Genomic DNA, 27901 nt, shown 5'->3' with positions numbered 1-27901 from the left:
TTTGTTCTCCATGCTCGCCTTCTCAGATGCTAACATTTTCAGATTCCACTGGAAATTGTTATAGGGGAATCTGAAGATCACAGATCTGAGAAGGCACATATGGAGAACCAACACATGGGAATTCTCACAGCAAGGCAGGTGATGACAGGCTCAGGAATCTCTGGATTATAGTAATTTTTCTTGGGAAATCCTTTACTGGACATCACATTTGAGTGGAATTGAGCAGATTTGTGACCTCCTCTTGTTGTAATGTGACTTCCTCTTGTTGTATATACATGTGTTATGATTTTGTTGTTGTATGCCAATAAAGGCTATGTGTGTGTGTGAAACACTTCACAAATCTGCATGTCATTCTTGTTCAGAGGTCAAGGCATGCTATCATTTCAAGCTTTCAAAAATGACTTAGCTAAGGATAGTATGTCTCCTCTAAATGAATGCCTGGAGGAGATAAAGAATGAAGAAAAATAACTTGAAGCTGGATCCAGGTAAGACAGAGGTGCTTTCCTCTGGAGTTAGAGGTATATCAAGCTTATTCGCTTTGGCCTCTCCTAGACTGTGAAATGGCCTGCTGGAAGAGATTTGACAGCTAAACAAATGGTCAGAATACAAAATATAATTAAAAACCTACCTCTGGCACGCTTCTTGGTCAATTTTAAGCAATACTTTTCTTTTTACATTTTGTTAGTATTGGTGTTTTCATCTTTGTTTTATGTTTTTAACATATTATTTTGTGGTGGATGACAAGCATGAGGTCCACAAGGCTTTCAATGCCTGGACAACATAGTTACATTTATAGAGTTTTAGTTATAAACAGCCCTTTGAAGGCAACCATAAAACTGATGTGGCCCTTGGTGAAAGTGGGTTTGACACTCCTGATACCAATCAATAAACTAAAATAATTGTCGAATGCATTCACTGCCGGAATCACTGGAATATTGTGTGGCTTCCAGGCTGTATGGCCCTGTTCTAGCAGCATTTTCTCCTAACATTTTGCCTGCATCTGTGGCTGGTATCTTCAGATTCTCTGAAGATGCCAGCCACAGATGCAGATGAAGTGTTAGGAGAAAATGCTGCTAGAACAGGGCCATACAGCCTGGAAGCCACATAACACTCCAAAATAAAATTTAACTGCGTCTTTCACTCTAGTGACTGAAAGACTAATGGCAATCGAACTCTGTGATTCTATGATTCTAATTTGTATGGTCCAAATCCCTCCCCAGTGTAACCTTAAGAATGCTGTTCCCTCAACCTGAGCTTCCAGCACCCCATTTTCACATGTCTTTAATTTCTTTGTGAAGTAGTAATAACATTATAGTTGTTGTTACAAGATTTTTGTTGTTGTTTTTTTACCATCAAGTCAACTTTGACTTTTGATGATTCTATAAATCAGAGCCCTTCAAGAGACCTGGTCATCAACAACCCTACTGAGATCCTGTAAACTCGGGGCTACGAGTTCCCTGATTGAATCACTTCACCACAGCAATATAATGAACACACATAAACAAATAGAGCACACACAAAAATGAATTGGTGTTAGAACTATTTTTAGGTGATATTGTTCTGTAGCTAGGATTAGGATAAAGATTATGGTTTTGGGCCATATGTTCTACAAAATCCATCTACTTAATTCGGAGCCAGATGTTATGTGTTATGACTATCACTGAGTGATGCTCAAATGCAACAGCTTTCTATTACAGTTCCCTTTCTCTCCCTTCAAAACGTCATAAAGCAGATGTGTCATGTGATATCTGTTGTGTGGCATATCTTACAGTGTATATGTACTGTAAGAAGAAGAATTGGAGAAGCACAACATAGGGATGTTGTTTTTGAAGTCATGATTTTCTGTCATGTCTAACTTTGTCTTTAAAACATCCTGTTCTTGGAAAAATGTTTTGTTAGGTAGTTACATTGCAGTCAAAAATCTTTCTATAGCTGGGAGCTCCTGTGACCTGTTGTGAATGCCAGACAGTTAAAAGGGTCTATATGTCAACAGTGTTGTCAGTAGATGCACCTTTTGTTCTTTTCGCTTGCTAATTTCACGCTACTTGACAGATAAACTTTGTTTTCTGCTATAGGGAAGCATTTTAAAATAGGCAGCACATATTGATTTTGCAGGAACTTTGTCATATTATCTGATATTACACTATATACTTATAAACAATCAATAAGATGAATCCAAAATAAAGTTGATGAACCCTCTATAAGAAGTGTGTAACAATATATCAAGCTAAGTACTATGCAAAAATAACCCTGTTATTTTGTTTCTTTGAACATTTCTCTATTTGCAGTGGTCTGTAGATGAGAACCAAGAAATGTCAGTTCTAAGATGTCATTGATTGTAAGGCTTGCACTACTTTCCGTACTACCAACAGAATATATGTGTGTGTGTGCACATACCCATAATTCTAAAACACGCCCCATTTTTAGAGATGTTTATATTTGAAAAAGTGTGCCTTAAAATTGAAGAAATAGGGCATTTTTATGTCACATTTCTTCTCATTACACCAAAAGATGAACTAACCACTCCATTACTTTGCAATAAAATACAAATCAAATCTGCAGTGAAACCATAATTTTAAAGTTTCATAATTAACACTGTGTGTGTGTGCCTTCAGGTCACCTATTGACTTATAGGAATCCCATTAATTTCACCGGGTTGTCTGTGGTAAGGAATACAAAGAGTTAACATTGTCTCTCAACCAAGTATTAACAAGGGATTCAAAGGAAGGCTGGTGTCAAATGTGGAATAATTGAATAGCCAAAAATTATCAGAGAAGATTTTTCAGCAGCCTGCTGCTAAATCGGACCTCCTCCTCCTCCTCCTCTTTCTTCGGCATACTTATTTCCAATCCCTACCCCCGAGGCAGGAGGGAGAAGGAGGAAGAAGAGGTTTCTCTGCCTCCAGCTGCCTTGGTCAGGCTGGTGAATGCCTTCCTGCTGCAGAACCTCGAGGAGCCAAGGCTGACTCCAGGCCGTTGCCAGCACAGGCTCCACCACATGGAGCTGCCCTGTGTGTGCGAGCGCGCACACTCCCCCTCCCTGTACGCATGCCCAGTGGCATCTTCTCCTTTTTTAAGATTTGTAAGTTCTTTCTTTTGTTTTTTATTATTGATGGTCACACCTTGTATGGTGAGGAGTTTTGTTGCCAAATTTGGTGGGTATTGGCCCAGTAGTTCTTTTGTTTTTAAGCCACTCATTACGACAGGAACCATTATATATAGAGAGATATATAATACTGATAATATTGCACTATACCATTATATTGTAATATTATTAGTAATATTACATGTAATGTAAATATATAATTATAATTATAATATTGTATTATTATCACTAGTATTATATTGTATTACATTATAATATTATAAATATTATATGTATATACAATATGTTATATTATATTATTAGTAAAGACAAGATGGAAATGTCTTCTGCTCCCCTCTGTCTTCACTCTGGCCAGAGCAGCAGTTGGTGCCAGAGCGAGGAGGGGCCTCCCAACTGATGATGTAGGCAGAAGACAATGCTTACTTCAATCCATTTAGCAGCTTTTCAGTATTCATTTTCCTCTCCTCCAGCTCACCCTATTGATGCATCCCTCTGAGAGCTGGACTGTATCTCTCAAGATAATAAACCTTTTGGCTGTGCCTTCTAGGGTTTTGTAAGCTCCTTCAAAAGGGCAGATCTCAGAAACTTTGTGTCATAAAATGTCTTTTATTTGTTTTTGAAGTGTCATAAGAAAAAGAAGTTGACAGATTATGAATCGCCCTCACTCCAAGTTCCCATCTCTTCGGCCACATCTTTTGGCTCAGGCAGGTCAATCTATTTGTATTGAATCTGTAAAGACCTTGGTACCAATCTTCATGGATTCAGTGCATCTTTCTGTGCTTCCAGAAGTACAAGGCATGCCCCTGCATGATAGGTTGCCTCAACTTCAGGCAGCTCCAACTTCTGAAGGTGAAATAATTGATTGGAGAGAGAGAGCCAACCTATAACATTTTCTTCTTATTTTTGAAAAAGACATCCATATAACCGAAAGGTTTGCTTTGAGCATTAATTTATCGTACAGAGCAACCTTCCCAATCCCAGCATCTGCTATGTGCATTGGACTATGCTTCTTAAAGGATGCTGGGTGGGGAAGGCTGTTATAGAGGCAACTTGCTATTTTTTCTGTGGGATCAACATAGGTATAAAGAGTATGCTGTGTAGGAAAACATGATTACAGACATCAGGAATGCTCCTCTGATAACTGTAAGGTTTAGGAAAACTGTGTTCCCAAACAGGCTAGGGATTCTGTGGATGAGAGCACCTTTGAGCAGCTACTTTCCCTCTTTAATACTGCAGTACTGAAAGAGAAAGTATCAGCCTGCAGAATCCTCAGTGTCCTTCAGAGCCCTGTCTTCTCGAATGAGGTCAACCTAACTAAATCGTTAGGTTGACCTCATTTCTCATCAGTGGGGAATATATAGTGCTTATGGGGATTGGCAGCGCATTGGCTACTCTAAGAAGCACATGTTTCTGCTAATAGTTGATGGCTTAGCCAATGAGAACTCAGTTTTTCAGGTCTCTTTTGCATAAAAGTGTAGTGAGGCTTATTGAAAAAAAGACTCTTTCCTCCTTACATATGAGCCCCCATTAAAGGTATTTTGGCCCTTCCTTTAACACTATCTTATCTAGAATGTAAAAAAGGCACAAAGAAAATGTTCTGAGGAATGGAACCAGCCACAGACCAGATTGCATATCCTTTAGGGTTTTCAAATATTTTTGTTTTATTTACTCATCTGCAAAACAACAAAGAACCTTGCAGCACCTTTATGATTGATATGCCTTCTGGTTGAAGTATTTGTGAATTATAATCCACATCCTTTGATACACAGCATACCATGTTTAGACTTCAAGTGCATACACACATTTGTTATGTTTCTGGGGAAGCTCAAACTAACAAAATGAAGTTCAACAGTGACAAATGCAAGATACTCCACTTTGGCAGGAAAAACGAAATGCGAAGATAAGGAATGGGGGACAATGCCTGGCTCGAGAGCAGTACATGTGAAAAAGATCTTGGAGTCCTCGTGGACAACAAGTTAAACATGAGCCAACAATGTGATGTGGCAGCAAAAAAAAAAGCCAATGGGATTTTGGCCTGCATCAGTAGGAGCATAGTGTCTAGATCTAGGGAAGTAATGCTACCCCTCTATTCCGCTTTGGTTAGACCACACCTGGAATATTTTGTCCAATTCTGGGCACCACAGTTCAAGAGAGATATTGACAACTTGGAATATGTCCAGAGGAGGGCGACTAAAATGATCAAGGGTCTGGAGAACAAGCCCTATGAGGAGTGGCTTAAGGAGCTGGGCATATTTAGCCTGAAGAAGAGAAGGAGATATGATAGCCATGTATAAATATGTGAAAGGAAGCCACAGGGAGGAGGGAGCAAGCTTGTTTTCTGCTTCTCTGGAGACTAGGACGCGAAACAATGGCTTCAAACTACTAGAAAGGAGATTCCACCTGAACATGAGGAAGAACTTCCTGACTGTGAGAGCCGTTCAGCAGTGGAACTCTCTGCCCCGGAGTGTGGTGGAGGCTTCTTCTTTGGAAGCTTTTAAACAGAGGCTGGATGGCCATCTGTCAGGGGTGATTTGAATGCAATATTCCTGCTTCTTGGCAGGGGGTTGGACTGGATGGCCCATGAGGTTTCTTCCAACTCTTTGATTCTATGATTCTATGAAATGAAACTGGACATTAACAAACCTCTAATAACAGGAATCATAGAATAAAAGAGAGAAGCAGATAATTTACGGAGGCGGGCTCATTATAGCGGGCTCATGATAGCTCATCAAGCTTTCCCATGAGGTGGGGACGTATACTCCAATAACAGAACTTTGCAGCTGAGCAGTCATATGGGATTATATACCTACTCATCAAAGGCACAGCGGAAGAGCCAGGTTTTAAGGTTCTTCTTAATAATTTCTAGGGAAGGGGCTTTCCTAATTTCTCCAGGCAGTGAGTTCCAGAATCAGGGAGTCACAGCGGAAAAGGCTCTCTCCCTTGTACTCACTAGGTGAGCTTGAGAAACTGGCAGGGGCGAGAGAAGGGCCTCCTCGGAAGATCGGAAGGCTCGAGGTGGTTCATGGAGGGAGATGCAGTCACAAAGGTATGCGGGTCCCAAACTGTTTAGGGCTTTATAGGTGATAACCTGCACCTTGAATTGGGACCGGAAAATAAACGGCAGCCAGTGGAGCTTCTTAAACAGAGGAGTAGAGCGCTCCCTGTAGGTCGCCCCAGTTATTAATCTGGCTGCCGAACATTGGACAAGTTGTAGTTTCCGGGCTGTCTTCAAGGGTAGCCCACCTCCAAGACTCTACCCTTGGAAGACAATCATCCTTGGCCACAAGTGAGAGCCTATGAATGTTAAACACAATTACCTCCATAAATGAAAGAGCAGGGAAAGTTGTATGTGCAGGGGGAAATGTGATTCTAGGATATTCTTGAGTTTTTAATGGAAGAATGGGCAGCATTGCCCCCAGAGCTCATGATGCATGATTTTGATTATTTCATATGACCTTGACTAAAGGGAAGTATGTCTCAACAGGGTAAGGCAGAGGATGATTGAATTAATCAACAGGGTAGATGTTGTTTATGCTTTGTCTTGTTCAAGTACCCTGTCAGTCAAATCACATTTTATCCCCATTTTAATAAAGGGAAAGCAGAGACTGTTGATCGAGGTTAGGACTCTGCTTAAGCTGGGAAATGAAGCCAGATGAATCAAGTGCAACATTCTCCCCACTTCACTGGATGTGTAACCTGAAGTGTTTTTGTGATCCTAATTGAAGTGGCATAGTTATTCCACTCTAAATTGCTTTGCTCAGTAAAAAGCTTTAATTCATTTTTAATGGTTCTTCCTTCTACAATATGGAAGTTGTCTCCTCCTTTTCACATACCCATGGATGTTGAGCATGCTTCATGGTATGCAGCAAGTACAGGCAGTTATTTTCAGGAGCAGAAAAAAAGTTTATCCCTTGAAGACAGGAACATGAACAGGCAGGAGACAAAAGAGATCAAAACCATGGGCCTTTTCTGGTCTTGAGTGTGCCTGATCTAATCTGGTTCTGAAACATCTGAAACAAAGCCCGGTATTTAAGGGTGTGTTCTTGGATGGGAGAACTGCTCGAGGGGTGGAAAAAGGATTCAGGAGAGCCTTGAATTTACTGATATTAAACTGTAAGCCTCAGGGTAATTTTAGCTCTGCAGATGATCCCCTAATCTTTTAGGATTCATTTTCATTGTGTTCCAGATGTAAGTTGAAATTTCTCTGTAATAGAAATAGTCCTTTTTTATGCATCAGGTACTTTCCTGTTATCTGCACGTAGCAGAAATGGGCATGGGCCTTCATTTTCTTATGTCTGTGTTGGAGTCTTTCTGGAAAATAGAAGCATGGTTCAGGAGAAGAAATTTTTTTCCACCTGATCAACAAGCAAACTCATACAGTTTATCCTCCCTCTGTTTCCTATTTTGTCTTCTCCTTTTGTGTGTCTTCTCCTTTTGGTCTTCTCCTTTTGTGTGTGTAATGTGAATATTACTATGGTTTTTTTTTGTTTTGTTTTTTTGTGACAGGAGTGATTTCAGAAACTGCAAGTCACTTCTGGTGTGAGAGAATTGCAAGGACGTTGCCCAAGGACACCCAGATGCTTTATTCATTTATTTCCAGCATTTCTACCCCGTCCTTCTCAACCCTCGAAGGGGGACTCAGGACGGCTTACATTTGGCACAATTTGATGCCATTAAATATAAAAAAGCAATGTAACAACAATTAAAACAATAAATAGAACATTAATTAAATCAATAAAAACAGTATTAACCGCCATATCACCATTCCAGTCAAATTCCATATCCAAAGCGCTATTTATGCCTGCTGTCCAAAAGTCCCAGAACCACAAATTCAGTTTCTTCTTCTTCAAAAAAAAAAACAAACAGGAGGAATGAAGCCGATCTTACCTCGTTGGGAAGCAAGTTCCACAGGCAGGGGGCTACAGCCGAGAAGACCCTTTCTTTCATCCCCGCCAGACGTATTTGCAATGCTGGCGGGAGTGAGAGCAGGGTCTCCCCGGCTAATCTTAAACTGCAATTCGGGATGTAGTGGGAGACGCGTTCGGACAAGTAAACTGGGCCAGAACCATATAGAGTTTTATAGGTCAAAACTAGCACTTTGAATTGAGTTCAGAAGTGGATCGGCAGCCAGTGGAGCTGACACAACAAGGGGATGGTGTGCTCCAGTTAGTAATCTGGCTGCAGCTCGTTGGACTAGTTGAAGTTTCTGAACAGTCTTCAAAGGCAGGCCCCACGAAGAGTGCATTGCAGTAATCTATTTGGGATGTAACAAGAGCATGGACCACTGTTGCCAGATCAGACTTCCCAAGGTACGGTCGCAGTTTTACCATCACATGTTCTGCATGAGAAGCTGGAGCTGACAGACGGGCGCTCTCCCTACTCCCTGGATTTGAACCACTGCCCTTTCGGTCAGCAGTCCTGCTGGCACAAGGGTTTAACCCATTATGCCACCAAGGGCTCAATTACTATGGTTGGTTTTAATAGATAACTGTAGGATTTCAAGTTTCAAGGTGTCTTAGTTACTGTGATATCTTTATTTAATACGTTTAGGATGCAAGTAGAAATATAGATACATAAAAATGCAAAATTGCTACTGTATATTTCTGTTTGTTTGCTTAAAGAAGTTAGATTTCTAGTTGGTTTTTTTTCCTGAAAGGGAAGAATAGGCCAAATAAGTTTGGGAACCTCTGCTCTTGTGGCACCAAGAAATGGAGCAGCCCCTGTTTCTACTAATTCTAGTTCTATGGATGGAATATGAAATTTCATTTTGAGTTACAATTAAGAATGGGACAAAAATATATTCCAGCTATAGTACTGAATCTTGTTGCCAGTGATTTACCTTGTTGTTGATTTAAAGTCTGCAGGAGTGAGGAAAAATTATTTTTTTGTAAACCAGATTCTGTTTTATTACTTTAGTGATATCTTTTGATATTGAATGGAAATGATAAATTTTAGGCAAGTGAAATACAACATAAATTAAAAATGTAATCTTAAACATGTCTGATAAATGTGCAACACTCCTGAATTTTCAGAGGTAATGTTTTTGTCATTCCTGACTAGGAATAAAAAGATTGCAATTTGTCCTTTGTGTTCTAAAGCAAATCTAATCCTGAACTGGGTAGTCGTGTGTTTTCAAAAACATATTGATGTACTTTTTTGTATCAATCTAATAAGCTGAATCCAAATATAGGTTAAAAGCTTAATCTAAACCATAACCATTCCTAAGTGGGGCAGCATTTCGCTTTCAAAAGTATGCAGCTATAGCACGTTCCCTTGCAACTGCTGGCAGGAGAATCTGGGAAATCAAAATAATTTGTGAGGAACCAACTGGGGGAGCAATTACAGCCTACATGGTGAAACAAATATTATAAAGCAAATACTTTAGAACTATGGACACATTGTTTGAATAATTCCCAGATGCAAAGGGAAGATCCTTTAAATCTCCCCACCATCATTTTAAGCCGTTTTGTCAGTGTCATTTTTAACACTTAATTTTATATCTCCAGGAAATAAATGACCCAAGCCTTCCAGCAAAATGACTGGATTCGTGGTGATGTATAAAATGCTGTCAGCTTCTTCTGACGCCTCACCATCCTTTTTTCATGGCTGCTTGTGATTTTCCTGAGCAAAAAAGTCTCAGAAGCTTTGCTTTGATTTATGTTCTCTTTGGTTATTCAAATAGACATTTCTAAATCTGTGTAGCTCATTTTCTGATTCATGAAGTTTTTTCTGTCTTCCCAGGCACTGTCTAGGGTGGAAGTTATATTCATGTTATATGAGGCTTTGTTAGTCATGGGAATACTAAGAATGCCACAACTAGTAGTGCTATGAAGAATGGGGTGCACGGATTGTGTATTGCTTTAAAAAAAAAACCTACAGTTCCAAGAATCCCCTGTGCTGGCTGAGTATGGAATGGACGGTGGAAACCTCTGGCCTTTCTGATGATTTAGACTACAACTCCCGTAATCGGTTACTATTGGTTTTACTGGCTGGAGCTTTTCGGAGTTGAAACTCAAAATTATCTAGAAGACAAAAAGTTCCCCATCCCTGCTTTTGAATGAGACATTTAGGGTTGCAGCTCAAAATCATCAGGAAAATCAAAGGTTCCTTGTGAATGAGGTATATGGATTACCCCAGAATGCTTGTCCACAATCTCTTTTTTGTCTTACCACCCTACATTTTAACATGCCAGAATTTAAAAATAAAGTCCACTCTTGTCAAGGTAGAATTGTAAGTACAAGTAGAATCAGTCCTAGATAAAAGGCAAATGATTTTATCAGCAAAGAAACATGAACGTATTAAAGAACACGATGTTGCAGTGAGGGGCAAAGATATCTATCTGATTATGCTTATGAACACACTATCATTTCATTTAAACTGCAATGGCAATGTCCTATGAAATACTAGCTTTTGTAATATGGTGAACTCTCAGCATGAGCCCTCTGACTGAGAATTCTAAATATTCCTCTATAAATGGCAAATCCCAAGATTCTATTGGATGAAATGAGGATAGTTAAACTGGAATCACAGTATTATAATTTAATGTATGCTCAGACCTCACATTTGCTGGGGTTAGGGCCACAGGACCCCTGTGAAAGTGAAAAACCACAAATACATGAATTACATTTAATTTTTTTACCTGAAAGAGAGCACCTCTTTAGGAATTTCCTGGCTGTCCTGTACAGCTCTTCTCCTAGAAAGTATAGAATTACATTGGAGGACTTAGAGATTCCTAGAGAGAGCATTTTAATCAAATCCATAAATGTCAAAACTGCAAATGTGAAGGGCCGATTTTAGTGTGAAAGGATACCCCAGTTGTCTCCTTGTGTCAGACATCAGAGTATCCACAAGGCTTTATATAATATGTGTTTGTATATTTATATAATATGCGTTTGTATTTAGAAACTTTTTTTTAACATAAAATATTTTCCTCATTTTTTTTCTGTATGCAGGGGTTTGTAAGATAAAATATTTCTTTTGCATACTCCTATGGCTGCAGTTTTGGTGGGACTTTGTACCCTGCCATGTCTTTTCTCTTTACGATTAGAGCACAACTCAAACAAGTATTACTGAAAAACATTAGGTCCTCTGGTGTTTGTTGGCACCTGTCAGCCCTAGCCAACAGAGTCAGTAGCGAGGGATGGTAGGTGTAAACAGTCTCATGGTTCTAATGGACAGCATGTTGTTTTCAGATTATTTTGTGATGCACATACTAAGCCGTACAAACATATACACAAAAAGTAATCAATATTTGCAGCTTCCCTTCTTGATAGCCTGGTTATGATGCAGGCTTGGTTACGCCTGAATGCATTTCTGTAATGGTTCCCAATAATAATGATTTTTCATGTTGAGTGTCATGTTTAAATAGGTTACTAGATGTTTGTGGTGCTAATTTTAGTTTGAGAGGCATTCAAGACTAATATAAGAATTCATTGGAAGTTTGGTGTAGAAGCAGAGAGAGAGAGAGAGAGAGATGAGAAGAAGCACTGAAGGAAAACACACTAATTATTTTCCAGTGTGTGTAGAATGAAAAGGCAGAGTGAGGATCTAGAAATAAGATCTCATGTCTGGTGTTCATCAGTTCCCTTTAAAGGCTTTGAAAGCGTAAAATGTTGTTCTGAGAGACAGTCTAACATTTTTAAACCTACATCTGAAATCAGCCTTTAATCTTTGCCCATCCAAATGTTTATATAATTGAAGAGATAAATCATTTCAGTGTGTTGACATTGGTAGGCCATATATAGTCTGATAGAGTTAATCTGATTTAACTAATGTGACGTATATCACCTCTATCCGGTTTTTCCTAGAGGTTTGTAATCATGAACTTGTCATTATAGAATTTACATGAAATAAAAAATATCTTTCTTAGACAAGGGCAGGGTCTGTCTGGTTTAGCTGGGTTTTTTAAGGTACCTCTTTAGCAGAGGGCCCTAGTTTGAGGACAGCAATATATGGAGAGTGTCATGGGGTGTGTTTCATCTTCACATGTGGCTCATGCAGATATCAAAAAAGGTTAACTTATTTGCAGGTAGATAGGCTTTGCATATATAGTAGTAGTAATTTTTAGAGCCAAGATTATTTTGATCATTGTACAGTAGAGGACAGGGCTGATGTATTGATGATGGTTGTAGATTAAGTTTTACAAATGTATGTCTGCTTCTTTTTATTTGCAAATGATTGGCAGTTAGGTAGGAGAGCCTTGCTAAAAAGTTCCCACATTGTCTGTACTTTGTTTGTTTTCATTCAGCTGGCTGTTTGCCATGTAAAAGCTATAAATTACAAACAGCATGGTAAAAAGTAAATTCTAATTTCAGAATTAAAAGAGAGGTTTTATGAAATTAAGCAAAGGAGGCTTCATCTGGTAAATAACAGTGTTGTACTCTAAATTCAACTTTTCATCCATTATTTGATTCTGGCACTTACCTTAAAGTAGCCATTGGGAAGGGGAAGAAGAAGGAGAAGGAGAAAACGGGGGGTGGGGGAGGGGGCGTTAAAGAAAAATAGGAGAGATAAAGAGCCTGCAGAGATAAAATACATTAGGAAGTTCCCAGTCTGTTGACCTTTGGAGCAAGATGGTTCACACTATATATGTTAATTGGCTTATCTAGTGTCTAGTGTTTCTATTGTCAGTAACAGTTTTCTGAACAGCCAGTGTTAATAATCTAATTGCCATTGTTAGTACTTTTGCACTTAATTTCCCTCTTGACCTAAAGGCCGACAATCCCACACCCCACTCCCCTGCAATCATCTTTCTATATATTATATATACCTGAAATTCCTGATACCATATTTTTCCGATATATTAGATGACTAGATGTGTAAGACGATCCCCAACTTTTCCATTTAAAATGTAGAGTTTGGGATATATTTGCCGTATAAGACTATCCCTCTTCCAACGTCCTTTCCACAAAGCTGTCTTCGCTCCGGGCTTGAGGGCCATCTCCTGTGGGAGGCTCATGGCGAGGCAGAGCCAACACCAGGCTTCTGGCAGCGGGGACAGCTCAGCGGGCCACCATTGTCTCCTTCGTAATGCAGCCTGCCACTCCTCCCTAAGCCCTCCCTTCCTACACCTCCTCCTCCACCCCTCCCTCCTCCCTCCCTCTTCCTCCTCAGGCCGCACCACTCAGGGAAGTGGGGGTGAGAGAGGCGGGCAGCTGCCCTCCCGCTGGAGCAGGGCAGCTGCCTGCTGGTGCTGCGCCCCTCTGGTGCTGCTTGGCTCCCCAGGCTCCCAGGCTGAGGGGGTCCTCCGCTCCATGCCCACCTCTGCTGGCAATGTGGCAGAGGAGGAGGAGACGACGCGAGGCTGGGAGCCACTGGGCAACAGAGAGGAGGAGGAAAAGCCGCTGCCTCCTCTGCCTACTTCTCCCGCCCTGCGAAGGGAGGAAGAGAAGGAGGGAAGATCCATACTCGGTGTATAAGATGACCCCCAACTTCTGAGAGGATATTCCAGGGTTTAAAAGTTGTGTTATACACCGGAAAATACAGTACCATGTTGTGCACCTGAAGTGTTCTGTAGGTCACAAAAACACTTGATATGGTTAGAAATGGGTTATACTTTACAGTGCTACCAGTCTCCACTGCTCTTCTTCTTGATGTGGTTGTCTCTTTGTAACACTTGAACTCAAGTTTTATATTTGGCTGAGGACAGACGCTGCAGTTTTGATATGATCAGGTGTAAAGCCTTGGGACTTACACTTTTATATAAGTCAACCTCATGTAAAAGTCAAGGGCAGGTTTTTGGGCCAAAAGTATGGATTTTTATAAGACCCATGGAGTGGGGAGAGCACCAGTGCTCTCTTATGGGGCCAGCCATCCCTAGTGTTCCCATTTTTTTCACTCAGCTTTTCAAAAAGCCTGGGATGGACCAAGCTTTTTAAAATAAGAACTACAGTACTGTATTCACAGTGATCCATGGATAAATAATCCCAGGCTCTGGGGGTTGATTTTTTGGGATAAATTTTCTACACTTAAATATTAATATATAGGGTATATAGCCACCAAATGAGTACTTTACTGGACAGAATACAGGGGATAATTGTTTGTTTGTCTATTGCTCCCTTTCCTCCTACAGATCCCAGAAGATTACAATATTTCATGAAGGTTTTAGTTGGGATGCTTTGGGAAAGGTCCATGAAGCAAGGGTTGTTGTTGCTGTTTCTTCTGCTGTTACCCCAGGAGTTCAACGGATTGTGAAATTGCTAGTATTTTATTCCAAAAGGTGGTTCCAAATGTTAACTGCAGCTCTGAACTAGAGTTAGTGCCTGCTGTAAGTGATGAACAATCATGACTTAAATCTTCCTCGATCTAAGAGGCTCAATTCATTATCGTTTGTAAATTCCTCTGAGACTATGAAGGAAAATGTGCTAATGAAGTGTAAAGTGTTGTGGAACACAAATTGTTCATTCCTTGCTCAGGGAAATTCCCTGTGGAGCCCCCATTGTCTTTGGACTTCTTCCCTCTGAAGAGAATCTGACTCAAGGACACAAATGGTTTGGCTTCCTTCATCATGTATTATTCACCCAAAGGATCTGATAAATATTAAGTGGTTTTAAAAGATTCATGTGAAAGATTTAACTTAAAGCACTGCTGTTTGTCTGTAAATAATAGCAGATAGTGTCATTTTCCTCAAAAGGTTGGTGAATGGGAATTGATAGGGATTTTTTTATTCCTTTATTTAGGAGTGCTTCTATTGTTATTGTTTTCCTTTTCATTAGGCCTTCTAATATTTTCAGCACACAAAAGGCACACAAACCATTTGTCTTATGAACACTACCAATCTGTTTCCTGTTTTTGAAACGAGTAAACCATTCTTTATTTCGCTTGTAATTGAAACCATGGTCTGATCAGAGGGCAAAGAGAGCTGTGGAATTGCTTATTTCCCAGTTGTTTGAATGCAACCATAAACCATATTTTCAACTGGTTTTTGTGTTGCAGGACTCTGATGCTCTAGGCAATCGTTTTGAAGCACCTAGTAAAATGAACTGTCCAGGCTTTCATTATTGCCTGAAGTGCCTCAATTAGGTGGTATTCTTCTTTTTTAAGAAAAAAAGGAGCGGGAGAGTAGAGCCCTGCTCATGGCAGATCATGAAATGTATTTTTTAGGAGCCTAGGGGAAATGTGCATCAATAATGGAGCAGTGCCAAAGCCTATTGACTTGTGTCAGGGTTTTGTGTACTGGCATCTATGTGACGCCATCCATACCGTAAAATAATCACTGCCTACCACGATTGTATTGAAAAGGGTTTGAACTCTTGTCAAAGTATCAATCTTTCCCAGTGGCCTTGTTTATAGAAGGACATTGAAATATTTTAATAATAGCTGTGATGATGCCTGTGCGCACATATTTATGTGCCTGTCAGTTAGAGAAACAATGTCTAATTCCAGTCAAATTGTCGAGCCACATGATAATCTACATGCATTCTCCCACTCCCAAATGCCTCTACATCCTGTTTGTTTTATGCTTGCAGCATAATCAATGTTCTCTGGCTGCATTGTACTGCCTGCACCGGCAGGAAAAGAAGGATGCGGCCTGCATACAATAGATATGTTTCTGCCATTTGGTGATTTCATTACTAGCACAAAATGACTGTTTCTGTACAAATTAAGAAAGGGCTGTAGTGGTAAATGGGGCAGTATATCTATATTTGGATAATCCTGTTATTAATAGGTTTTTTTTAAAAAAATATTTATGTAATGCTAAAGCTACAAGGAAAATAACTGAGAGTTTGGCCTGCCATGCTGAAGATTGTTGAGCAAATTTTCTCTGCCTGAGATCTTTTGATATCAGGTGGGATATGAATATTTAAATAAATAAGTAATTTGTATTAGAGAGGGAGAGTCTGGAGCTCTGTGAAAGTGTTTTGCATTCAGACGGGGCACACACTGCGTCTCTGCATCACTGAAAAGTGAAGGTCTGGCAAAGTGCCCCTTTTTGCCTGTGTTTGAGAGTGCCGTTCCCTTTAAGTGCGAAGAGAGTGCCCGGCAGGGTGAACGAATGATCTGGCTTCATACGTCCTTTGCTCTGCAGTTGACCTTTGAGAGTGTAACATGAGGGGGACCTAATTTTCTGCAGTAAAGAAAGGCTATGTTTTTAGAGTGAACAAAATTCCCTGGTGTAATGTTTGTTTGAAGACTCCTGCCACAATATAGTGTGTAAATTATTGATAAAACTTTTATAGCTGTTGAAATATTTATACAGGACACCTGATAGGTCATCACCTTTGAGGGAGCAAAGGAACAGTTGTGGGTCAAGCTGAGCCTGACTTGCTTTGTTGCTGAACGTTAGCACATTCATCCGTGATTGTTATTATATTCTTAGAGACTACAGTCAGCCCCCACCCATATCCATAAGTTCTGTATCCACAGATTCAACCGTCCACAACTTGGAAATATATTTAGAGAATCCAAAAAGCAAACCTTTTACAAAGGGACATGATTTTACTATGTCATTGTATATAATGATGTACCAAAATCGGACGCAGAGCAATGGATTCAAGCTACAGGAACAGAGATTCCACTTAAACATTAGAGCTGTTCGATAGTGGAATACTTTATTTCAGTGGTGTGGAGGAGTCTACTTCCCCGTAGGCTTTTTAACAGACACTGGTTGGTCATCTGTTAGAATGTAATAACTGTACTTGAGCTTCCATGGGTGTTGGTATCCATGAAAGAGCCTGAAAACATGCTCCAGCAGATACCAAGGACCCACCATCATTGTGTTCAGCACCTGAAGTTACATACTGTCAATACAAAAACTACAGGGTAAAAAAGGGATCTGTAGAAAGTTCTTTACAAAAATATATTTGGAAATGGAATAACTGGAGTATAATAGGCTATTTGGTTGTGCATTTAAGTAAAGTGATCAGATCTAATTTGCCAAATAGTCACTGTATGTTTTTATGTTGAATGTTTTTATATTGTGTAAATGCTATTTTAAATTGCAAGTCGCTCGGAGCACCTTGGTGGAGAGCGACTAATTAAGAAATGAAGTAAAGTGAAGTGGAGCTCAGACACTCGGTGAGAATTTTGTAGTTAGCTTGATTCTCAAATGGACAACAATTTTCCACACAAATTTTGTTGTCTATATCTGATGTTGAAAGTAGCATGGTGTAGTGATTTTTTGAGCACCAGTGTTCAAATTTACACTGAGTGACATGGGCAAGCCAAACATTTTGCTGATAAACCCTGGGATAGGGTTACCTTACGGTCCCCAAAAGTTGTAAACAACTAGGTGGTGTGTAACAATACTTGTTGCAAGACACTTAGGAAAACAAAATGATTGCTGTCGTAGATATCTATAGGAGAAATCCCTAATGGAAAATCACAAATGTCATCATCTGTGGAGGGCTTTTTAATATCAGGGACTATCAGTGCAGTACTTTGGTGACGCGAGTGACATTTAGTAAGATCATTGTAAATCATTTAGTCAATTGCACGATATCTTATAATAGAAGAAAAAGAATTGTTTGGAACGGTGTTCATAAAAGCTTCTTTGAAATCCACTGGTAGGGAATGCACCAGTGGATACTTAATTATAGCAAAACTGATGGCTGCTATTCTGCTTGTAGCACCTGGCCACACAGTTGCCGCTGCCTGTTAATTCTTTGAAATTCTTACAGCGTGAAGCTGCCCTGGTGCAGGGAAAGGATAATTAACACATCCTGCAAATATAATCACTTTGGCTTTGATGTTGGCTTTAGCTCGTATACGAGTAATCTTCAAATAACAGAGGTGTGTGTATATGTGTGTTAAAATGTTCTGAAAAGATCACAGGAAACACTATGTATTTAATCATAATATACAAATATTGAGCCCAGAATTATAGCTTCCTTGAACAGCATGTATCTGAACTTAATTAAATCTTTTAAAGCCATGTTGTGAATTATCTCCAGCCATTTTAATGAAGGAGATTGGCAGTGAGTCTAGGACAGGTGAAAGGAGTACATTTTGCTTATGAATTTGATTGTCAAGATGAGGTGATAGTTTTAAAACCCACCTGAGGATTAGACAAGTTTGTGAAGTATTACGTTGATTTGCAATATGGTTGAGCCTAATTTACTGCTTTTAATGAATAGCTTCAGCATCATAAAAAATACTGATCATTTTATGATGATTGCTTTGAAATATTCACAGTACAAGAAACATTGCCCTTACTACAAATTGACTTCAACTGCCTTCATTTGTGTTAGGTAGTATCTTATTTTATCTGCCTTTTTATATAAATGCCAGTTTGCTAGGGATTGTAAGCATGACAGTCAGAAAACACTGGCCTTTTTAAAAGTTGTCTTTGGTTTTAATGTCTCATAGCAAGTTTTATAGACTGTGCAGGAGTTATGTTTGTTTTGTGTTTGGTCTCTTTGGATAGTCGGTGGGACATCATAGTAAAAGAAAATGATGATCTGAACAGATAGATATAACAGAAGCAGCAGTGGAGATGGGAACCGTGGAAGTAATTTTTTTTCATTGTGAACCCACTCACTGTTGAGACCCCACAGGTCATACTTTTTTGTTTATTTGTTTAAAACTTTATTTTAAAAATTAGAAATAATCCAGTTTAACCTTCATGAAAATATGCCAGTTGTGAATCTCAACCCTGAAAATAAAGAGTGACTATTCAATAGTTTTAGGCCTTTATTTGTTTGTTTAACTTTCCAGAGGCATTAGTTTTGTTGCTAGACTATATGGACCTTGCTCTGAATCTTCAAGGAAACATATTTCTTATGAATCCTGAGTACCACTCGCCCATACATCTTATTGGGCAGAGTTCATCTCTAGGGACAAATTAATGATCCCATAGCACTTTGTGCCTCTAAAGCACTTCATACTTTTTAGGTCTGCCCATATGTCTCTCCACAAACACCACAATCACCTGTTCATCCATGTTCAGCACTATTTCCAATTTTAATTTTACATTTGGCCTTCCCATAGTTTTAATTGTATGTTGTCTTATTGATAATGTTATATGTTTATGTTTTATTTTAATTGCTTGTATTGTTGTGATTATTGCTTGTATTGTGTGTTTGGGCTCGGCCTCATGTAAGCCGCACAGAGTCCCTTGGGGAGATGGTAGCGGGGTACAAATAAAGTGTTGTTGTTGTTGTTGTTGTTGTTGAACCTTTCTCCTAACTAAAATGTCAGGAACAGTTCCCTAAACGGTTCTGGCCCAACTTATCTATCCGAACGTATCTCAGCCTATCAGCCCACCAGGACCCTAAGATCTTCTGGAGAGTCCCTGCTCTCTATCCCGCCGGCTTCACAAGTGCAGCTGGCGGGAATGAGAGACAGGGCCTTCTCTGTGGTGGCCCCTTGGCTTTGGAACACTCTCCCTATAGAGGTACGATCAGCCTCCTCGCTGATGGTGTTTCGGAAGAGACTGAAGACATGGATGTTTAAACAAGCATTTGGTTAATCCGTTGCAACGAATTTTGATGACTAAAGGACTGGTAATCATGGACGACGAATTTTGGATTGTGATTTTAGTTACGAGATGCATGGGATTATTATTGGTGGCCCAATAATTTGTATTGTATATGTGTTTCATGTTTTAAATTGAATACTGTTTTTTAATTGTTTTAAACTTTTTAGTTGTTGTAAACCGCAATGAGTCGCCGACTTAGGCTGAGATATTAGCGGTATACAAGCGCATAAATAATAATAATAATAATGTGCATGTTTTTCAAGCTCACTATTCTAAGAATAAAGGTTAAAGTGAGAATTGTTTAAATCTTTTGCTTATTATGTTACGTCATGCCACAGTGGCTGCAATTGTGAGTATACACAGCCCTGGTGAACCCACTGGAACTTACTTCAAAAGAAACCTAGTTAAGTTTGGAATACGGTTGTATTTATACATAACAGGAACTCAGATCTTATTGAGCAACGAAGCTCTGGTTTATGCACTCTGTCTTGATATTGCTGGTTTTAAATGGTTTTAAATTGTTTTTAAATTGTGTTCAATTTTAGCCTGTTTTTGTAAGCCACTCCAAGCCCCAGGGGAGTGGCGGCATATAAGTTTGAATAATAAATAAATAAATAAATAAATAAATAAAGTTGGAAGAGACCTCATGGGCCATCCAGTCCAATATTCTATCTCCTCTTTTGGTATGGCTATGAACAAAAGGCTGGCAGCTTTTTCAGATAATTTTAACTAATCACAGCTACTTGTTATATCTAAATTAAGAAAAACTGTGATAGGTGTTAACTATGGTTTAATGAAATAAGGCAATCTGTAAATGTAGTTAATAAACTTGCCATTTCCCCTTTAAATCATCATTACTGCTACCTATATTTTTGTGTGGAATATAATGAATTTGAAATCTAAGCAGTCTTCTTTGTAGTCACCTGGGAGGAGGAGAGAAGGAACCCAAGTTTCATGCATGCAGTGCTTATCTATGGTTTTAATATCACAGCAGAGTCTTGGATGTTTATTGTAAACATGATGAGTGTGTGGCTTCTTTAACTTCATTCTGCATGTTGTATGAACCAGAGTGTTAACACTCAGCAACTGTGGACTTGTCTTTACCCTGTTGAAATCAAGAGGGCATACCTGTTGTTGAGGACTCCCAACCCCACCCTTTTCCCAAGGACAGAAGGCCAGATGAACTGAAACGGACTTCATCCCCATGACCTCCCTTGAACCTCCAAAGGACCACCAGCAGCCCACATTCCTGAGCACATGGGCACACACACCCGGTTCAGTTATTCAGCTTGAGCTGGTCTGCCCCAGCGGATCTCCACAGCTTCAATGGAGATAGCCCAAATTTCTGGCATCATATCTCCCTGGATATGCCTGAGCAATCTTTTGAAGCTTGACTAATCTCTTTTGTGGTTGAGATTGGAAATAAGTATAGTCCATTGACAGAGCAAGTTTGGGTAAAATGTGGTTCTCCAGATACTTTTGGATTGCAGCTTCCAGCATTCCTTTTCCTGGCAGGGTTGATGGAAGTTGTGATTCAGCAACAGCTTGCTCACCTGTAGAATAGAGGAAAATGTCATTTTACTGGAGTGGCCTGGGAGAGAATCCGTTATTTCTGCTTGATGCATTTCAGTGTGACTAAATGTCAATGACACGTTCAAAATTATTTGCATCATTATGTGTATATGTATACACGCAGCAGCTGCATGTTGTTGCTAAATGCGCCCACTGTGTGGTGTAGTTCTCTGGACAGATTTATGATGTGTTAAATTAACCAAACATGGAAGATGGTGACCAAGCAGTGTTCCACCTCCCCCCCCACACACACATTTGTTGGCTTTTAAAAGTTTGTTTAATTTATGCATGAAATCAATCTGTATTAGGATTCCCAGATGTTCCATCAGGTTTAGTAGAAAATAATTATGGCATAGATGATGTGAACAAGAAATCCAGTCATTTTTCTAGAAAGCGTTTCTGGGAAAACCAGTTTAGACCTATTTTTTGTTATTCGTTTGGTTTAACACTGTACTGTCCTTTATCTTCTGAGAGATAGGTTAGAGTGAAGGATTGTTGCCAGATTAAAACTACAGAATGGCTTTCATACTAAAGTACAGATATTGATCTGGATGTCCAGTGCTCTAGCCAATGTTCTCCAATGATCCTTGCATCCAATAGAAGACAGTAAAATTTCATACACTTCTGAAGCAAGGAATGTAAAAAGTATGGCATCTCAAACCTTATACCACTGTCGGTCACATTTATCACAGATGCTTAGAACCAATGATGAGAGTTAAAGAAATTCAATACTTTCCATTTGTCTTTCAATTTTTCAAAACAGCATTGCTTTCATATCTCACATCTCATTCTTTGTTTTTGAAAATTTGTAATATTTTGAGGCTTGAGATTGAAATTCTACAAGTCAGGAACCTTTGGAAGAATTCTTGTTTATATTCTCTAAAACATTTTTGAAGGAAGGACAAATCCTTTTGAGAGCTGAAACTAGACAGAAGTTGTAATGAATTCACCATATTTTTTATACTTAGGAATACTGTCTGGAGAGAGGGAAAAGTCATTTTTATGAGAGTGAGCCTTCGAACTTTATATGAATGCACACTTGTGGTAAATTATGACTGCATAAACAGTGTGACCTGTCAGCTTAAAAATTAGTGGACTTAAACTTTATTAGGTGGAGCTTTATTTGTGTCATTAAATTCTTCTCTTGCTTCTTATTACTCCTGCTGAGTAATAGATGGAAAATAAATGAAAGGTTGGCTTATATGCTCCTAAACAGCACAATTGTAAGTTGCTCAGTTAAATTTTTATTTGTTTTTCTTAATTCTGTCTATAGCAGCCTATGGATAGTGCTGTGCACATCCAATTCAGATATTTTGCAAAGCCTCATGCCAAACCGTAATTTGTGCTACCCAGTGTTTAGATATAAACCATGATTTGAATTTTCAAAATAGGCAAATGATGATTTAAGATGAATGGTATTTCCATATTCAATCACTCCTGTTACTCTGTTATGACATTTAATATCCAACCACCACCCAATTTTGACATCACATCGTATCATAGCAGAATTCATTCTTTTACTTACATTTACTGGTGGAGTATAAATCATTGTTTATGTCCAGTCAAGCCATGGACAAGTTTCCTTAGCCTTGTTTTGTATTGATGCTTGCACTGAATTATCTGCATCTTATTAATCCCAGTTAACCCACTGCTTAATCATAAAATTCGCTTGGAGACTTTGTCCAGTTCAGTGACGTCTTTCAGTTTAACTTATCTAGCAGGTAAACTGTGGAGATAAGTAAGACAGACCAATTTGGATTCGTGAAGGCCAGTATAGACGTAGGATTTGTGTGGAGGAGCCTTGTATTTAAGCACTAAACCTATAGTTAGTAGATATGAAGGGATTGAATATAGGCTGGTGAATGGCCTACAAGAACAGGGATGGAAAATTATGTCCACACAGAAAAGTAGGAGAGGCTGCTGGAAAAAAGGCAGAGGTCTGCAAATACCTATTTGCATCCTGTAAAATGTTTGCAGGCTCAACGTTTATTGTGGACTTTTTAATGAGTGTACTCATTAAAAGATATAGCTTTTATTGAGGTATAAACACAATGTGTCCAGCCATGGCAAATCATTTCATTTGCATCAATCTTAAATGTAATTAAAGCTACCCAGGAATCTTATAATCTAGAATTTGGTTTTATGCAGTTTTCAGATTTTAGTTTAAGAAGAAACACAGGTTAGCTTTTAATGGGACTACATTTAATGAGACTACATTTAAAGGGGAGTAGACAGGGAGCATGCAGCCCACTCCCAGTTGGATAACAGTGCAAATATAATTGAAATCAAAATGCACAATAGAGGCAATCAAAAGACACGACAGAGGCATGTGTGAATAGATGCTGACTGGATACCTCCGGTTCTCTACCCTCACGCTACAGTCTGCCCCTTCAAGTCTCATTAACATTCAGTGTGCCTCTCTGTCCTCTCCTCTCAATTTGACAGTGGTATCTGCTTATCGTGCGTGTAGGCAAAAACAAAACAAAACTCTACCCAGAAATACATATGACAAAGCAAAATTAAAAGTTGCCCCATGGGATAAAGAGAACTCAGCAGATGGGCTGCATCCCTTATTCAGAGGTTTTTTATAGTACTATTGAAGAATGAGTGGAAAGGCCTGGCAAGACTGATAGCTTTGAACTAAAGCCAGGCTTGCTGATACTCAACCTGTGGTTTTGAATCCCCTGAAGGTGTTGGCCACTGACAGGAAGCCAATAATTACAATGATTAATTGTAATTCTCCATTAGCTGTGAGACTACCCAGATTTTGAACTTGTAAATGTAAAAATAAAAATAAAAAGAACACCGTAATTTTTGCTGACATGGTCAGTCTGTCTGTAGTACACAAACAGTGGGGGTTTCACATGAGATATTGCTTTGCCGTGCAGTAATAGCAACAATAACAACAGAAAGTGTTTTAGGTACAGGACTATGTGAAGGTTGGCTATCTTCCATGACCCAACCTAAGAAAGATTCTCACAAAGTAGGGGTACAAGTAAAAAAAATGATTCTAGGCATAACTTTTGTTAAAAATCTACAAGTTTGTTCATTTGTTACCTTGGAAGAGGTGTCTCCATGTTACTTGGTATTTAAAGCCAACTGAGCCTGTGTAGTGGATAGTTTGGGGTGTAGGAATAGAATTTTTAATTCCTGCACCTAATATTATTTACTTGAATTTCTTGTTATCAGTATCTTAAAGGATCTCATTTTCTGTGTCCCCGGAGACAAGGATTTGGAGACCAATGGGTTCAAGTTACAGGAAAGGAGATTTCACATAAACACTAGGAAGAACTTCCTGACTGTAAAAGCTGTTCAACAGTGGAACTCTCTACCTCAGAGTCTGGTGCAAGCTCCTACTTTGGAGGCTTTTAAACAGAGGCTGGATGGCCCTCTGTCGGGATGTTTTAATTGTGCTTTTGCTGCGTGGCGGGAGATTGGATGTGAAGGCCCATATGGTCTCTTCCAATTCCATGATTCCCAGAGTTTTGTTGGCTGTGGGAAGGAGGAAGGGGGAACCAATCTTCTCAGCAGTTGCCAGCAAGATACCAACCAGTGTTAGTCTTTCTTAAGAGATAGAGAATTGTAGTAATTTTAGATTTTATGAAAGAGAGACTATGTTTAATGTAGCCCTTTTTACAATATGTTCAAACAAAATTTTCCAACAGTACAGCACTCTATTTGTGTTCAGCATGACGCACTTAAACAGTGTTTTAAAGATTTTACTTATATATAGCTTCTTTACTGAGAAATTGTAATGAGAAATTAATGTTCAATTTTTAAACACTCTGATAAATTGTATCTGTCTTTCTGTCCTCTGACGTGTTCTCTTTTACTTCCCCAGGAAAAAAGTGCCAGTACCCATGTAAGACTTAAGAATAATAAAGAGCTTCCGGGATTAGTACATCAACCTAGAGCAAAGTAAGTCTCCTCTTTTAAAAATATTTTTCATAGGTCTCTCTACCCCAAAAGAGGCATTTCCCTTCAGTTTTCCTTTTTCTTCTCCTTTCACCCATAAACTCACTGACATTATGCCATGCTAAAAATGCTGGTTTTAACAACCCTTATGATTGTTTCCCATTTATTTTGTCTCATTTAAAATTAGCCATTATATTTTCTATAGTTATTATAGTAAATGGTTATTGTACTGTTTAGTTTGTTGGCCACTTTGACTGATTTCTTTCAAGTAAAGTATGAAAGAAGCCTTTCAGATAAATAATCACCAATTAAAAGTCATGGGGCCCACAAAGAACTATCGTGCCAGATTCAACTTCAACTGGAATTCTGGGACTGACAGTTTAGGGATGCGGTTCCTCCGATCAAACTACAAACCCTAGGATTCCACAGGACAGAATCATGGCAGTTAAAGTGAAACCATAGTGTTATAATTATGTAGTATGAATGGCCCATGGTCTGATGAAGGATTGCAAACCAGGATGTGTGCTAACTATGCTTTCATGATGTTTGAATTGATAATAATCAGTTACATCTGTTTCTGTAACTTGAGGTGGGGTCAGAAATCAGAGAATTGTCTGTAAATTCTGTTTGCAAGCTTAGGCAGCAGTTTGTGTACTAAATCATCAGTGATTAAGATCATGACTTTGCGTTATATCTGCTAGTTCCTGAGATCTGTTTGAACGGCTGTTTAAAACCTCAAGTGTGATGACAGCTGAATGGAAGCTGTTTCATGTTCTGAAAGTAGATGGTGATTCATCTAGTTGACATGTTAGCCAATAGTTATCTACCCGCTTAACCTTTCAGTAACAACCAAAGTAACAGAACAGCATGATAGCATAACTAGCTGTAGATATTATGCCCAGATAATGTTCCGGCCCAGCCAGACTTCTGTGTTTAGATGCAATGTTTGCACTGGGTTTGTACAAATAAATTCCCAGCATGTTAAAACCCAGAGTGTATTATAATATTACATATTATGTGTTTTGTGCTTTTGTGTTTTCTGCAACATTATACCCACAGATGGACATGGATAGAATGTATCCCACAGTATGAGGTTTAGTGGATTAACTCTAAAATATAGGTTTAGAATATGTGAGCTGTTGCAACTGAGCTATTTAGCTGAAAGGGGAGGCAGTTTACTTCCCTTCACCTATAAAACATTTGAAGTTTTTGCCCTATGCAGTGTAGGCTGCGATCCTTTGTATATTTGAACACAGTGTGATTTTTATGCATGTGTACTTCTGAGTCCAAGTGGACAAAATTGTATGCTGAGTTTGATTTCCTAGGAAGACATACTGTGATGATGAAAAACCATCAGAGAGAGGAACAATTTTTCCTTCTACCCCAGCCCCAAGATATTTTTTGCTCCATAGCAGAATGAATGGTAAAGCCAATTGATATTCTGCATTCCCTTTCAGTATATAACTTTCATATTTTGAAATGAGCTGATTTGTATCTCACAATTATCCTATTGTGCAGAAGTTCAGCATGTGTATATTTTTCCAGCGCTGATTCTACCTTTAGGTAAGTTACAGGAATGACTGCTTGCCAAAACTATGTAAGAAGGTAGAGTTCTCAAACTGGACCTTGGACATGCTTCTGGCAGAGCTTTGTGGTGTGTCCTTTTAACTGAATACTAAACATAATAGGGCTTTGGGTCTACATGGCTCCTTTTTCTAACAACTATTGATGTCAAAAGGGTTACAGATCTTTGGCTACCTTGGCACCAGGGGAGAATGCTGATGAAACTGTTATACCTTCCACATGCTGTTTCTCTGAATACTGAGAACTCCAGGGTTTCAAGTAGTTACTCCTTTTTTGTCCTCCTTTGTCTAAGGTTATGGGGAGGTTGATTGGCATGTTGTGATTTGTGGCTTACTTACACTTCACCACCTCTGGGGATGCCTGCCCTAGATGCAGGTGAAATGTCAGGAGAGAATCCTTCTGAATCATGGCCATACAGCCTGAAAAACTTACAACACCCCAGTTACCTCAGGCTGCCTTCAGGTTGGAGGTTCATGTTGTAAACATCCCTCTTATGCTCCCGCATCAGATTGGTTGGGGCAGTGGGGAAAGGGGATGTTTGGTACTTTCAGAGCTCCCCAAATCCACCTTTCTTACCTCTTCTCACTCTAGTCTTGTTTGCACTTCTGTCTTCCCAAAAGCTGTGGTTTTATCCTTTTGTTTCCTCCTATATACAGACCTAGCTGCTCCCACAACTCAATTGCTGGGCGGAATAAGCATGAGTCATTTCATCCAGTCCCCTTGCCTTCTTGACCCAGCTGAGTTCCCAGTGGGGCACATTCACCTGAACACTGCTGGCTGTCAGCAGTCTTTTGTCAAACCTTAAAAAAGCATTGCCTCAGGGCATCCCACAACTGATCACCCGCTTACAGAGACCCTAAAGTACAGAATGACAGGAATGGAAAGGATCCCAAGAGGCTTATTTTAAGCAATCCTGCATCTTGTTACAATGCATTTCATTATTTTTAAATCCTCAAGATTTTATTGAAGCTCACCCTTTGTCCAGGAACCAAATATTATTAGCATATAAGCTAATTATAGTGGTTTTGTAGTGCATATCTTTCCTCTTCTCTGTATTTCTATTTACTGCTGTCCCTCGCCTTCCAAAGAATTATAATAATGATAACGATTTAATGAACTAGAATAATGGTACTTGGCTGATATTTAGTATCACAGGTTTATCATTTTCAAACATCCCTTGCTAATTATTTACTGCCTTCCCATAATTAATCTTCCTAAAAATGAAGCTATGTTTTGTGTACAAAGCTGATTTGTACTGGCCCCTAGAGAGATGTGGATGCAGACATGAATTTGAGAGGTTTTATTGCT

General features: G+C 39.2%; 1 protein-coding gene across 2 annotated transcripts in view; it reads left to right on the top strand.

Moving 5' to 3' along the window:
* The window catches only part of C4H1orf21 (chromosome 4 C1orf21 homolog), a 125087-nt gene that overhangs the window by 76964 nt on the left and 20222 nt on the right, over positions 1–27901 (top strand). For both annotated transcript variants that reach the window (XM_060774498.2, XM_060774499.2), the window contains one exon: positions 24936–25012. In XM_060774498.2, the coding sequence (XP_060630481.1) occupies positions 24936–25012 (77 nt within the window). The remainder of the gene's footprint in view (positions 1–24935; positions 25013–27901) is intronic.

This window comes from Anolis sagrei, chromosome 4, assembly GCF_037176765.1.
Source record: "Anolis sagrei isolate rAnoSag1 chromosome 4, rAnoSag1.mat, whole genome shotgun sequence".
NCBI lineage: Eukaryota > Metazoa > Chordata > Lepidosauria > Squamata > Dactyloidae > Anolis > Anolis sagrei.
Note: the sequence above shows the minus strand (reverse complement) of the source record. Positions and strands in the feature narration are given on the sequence as shown.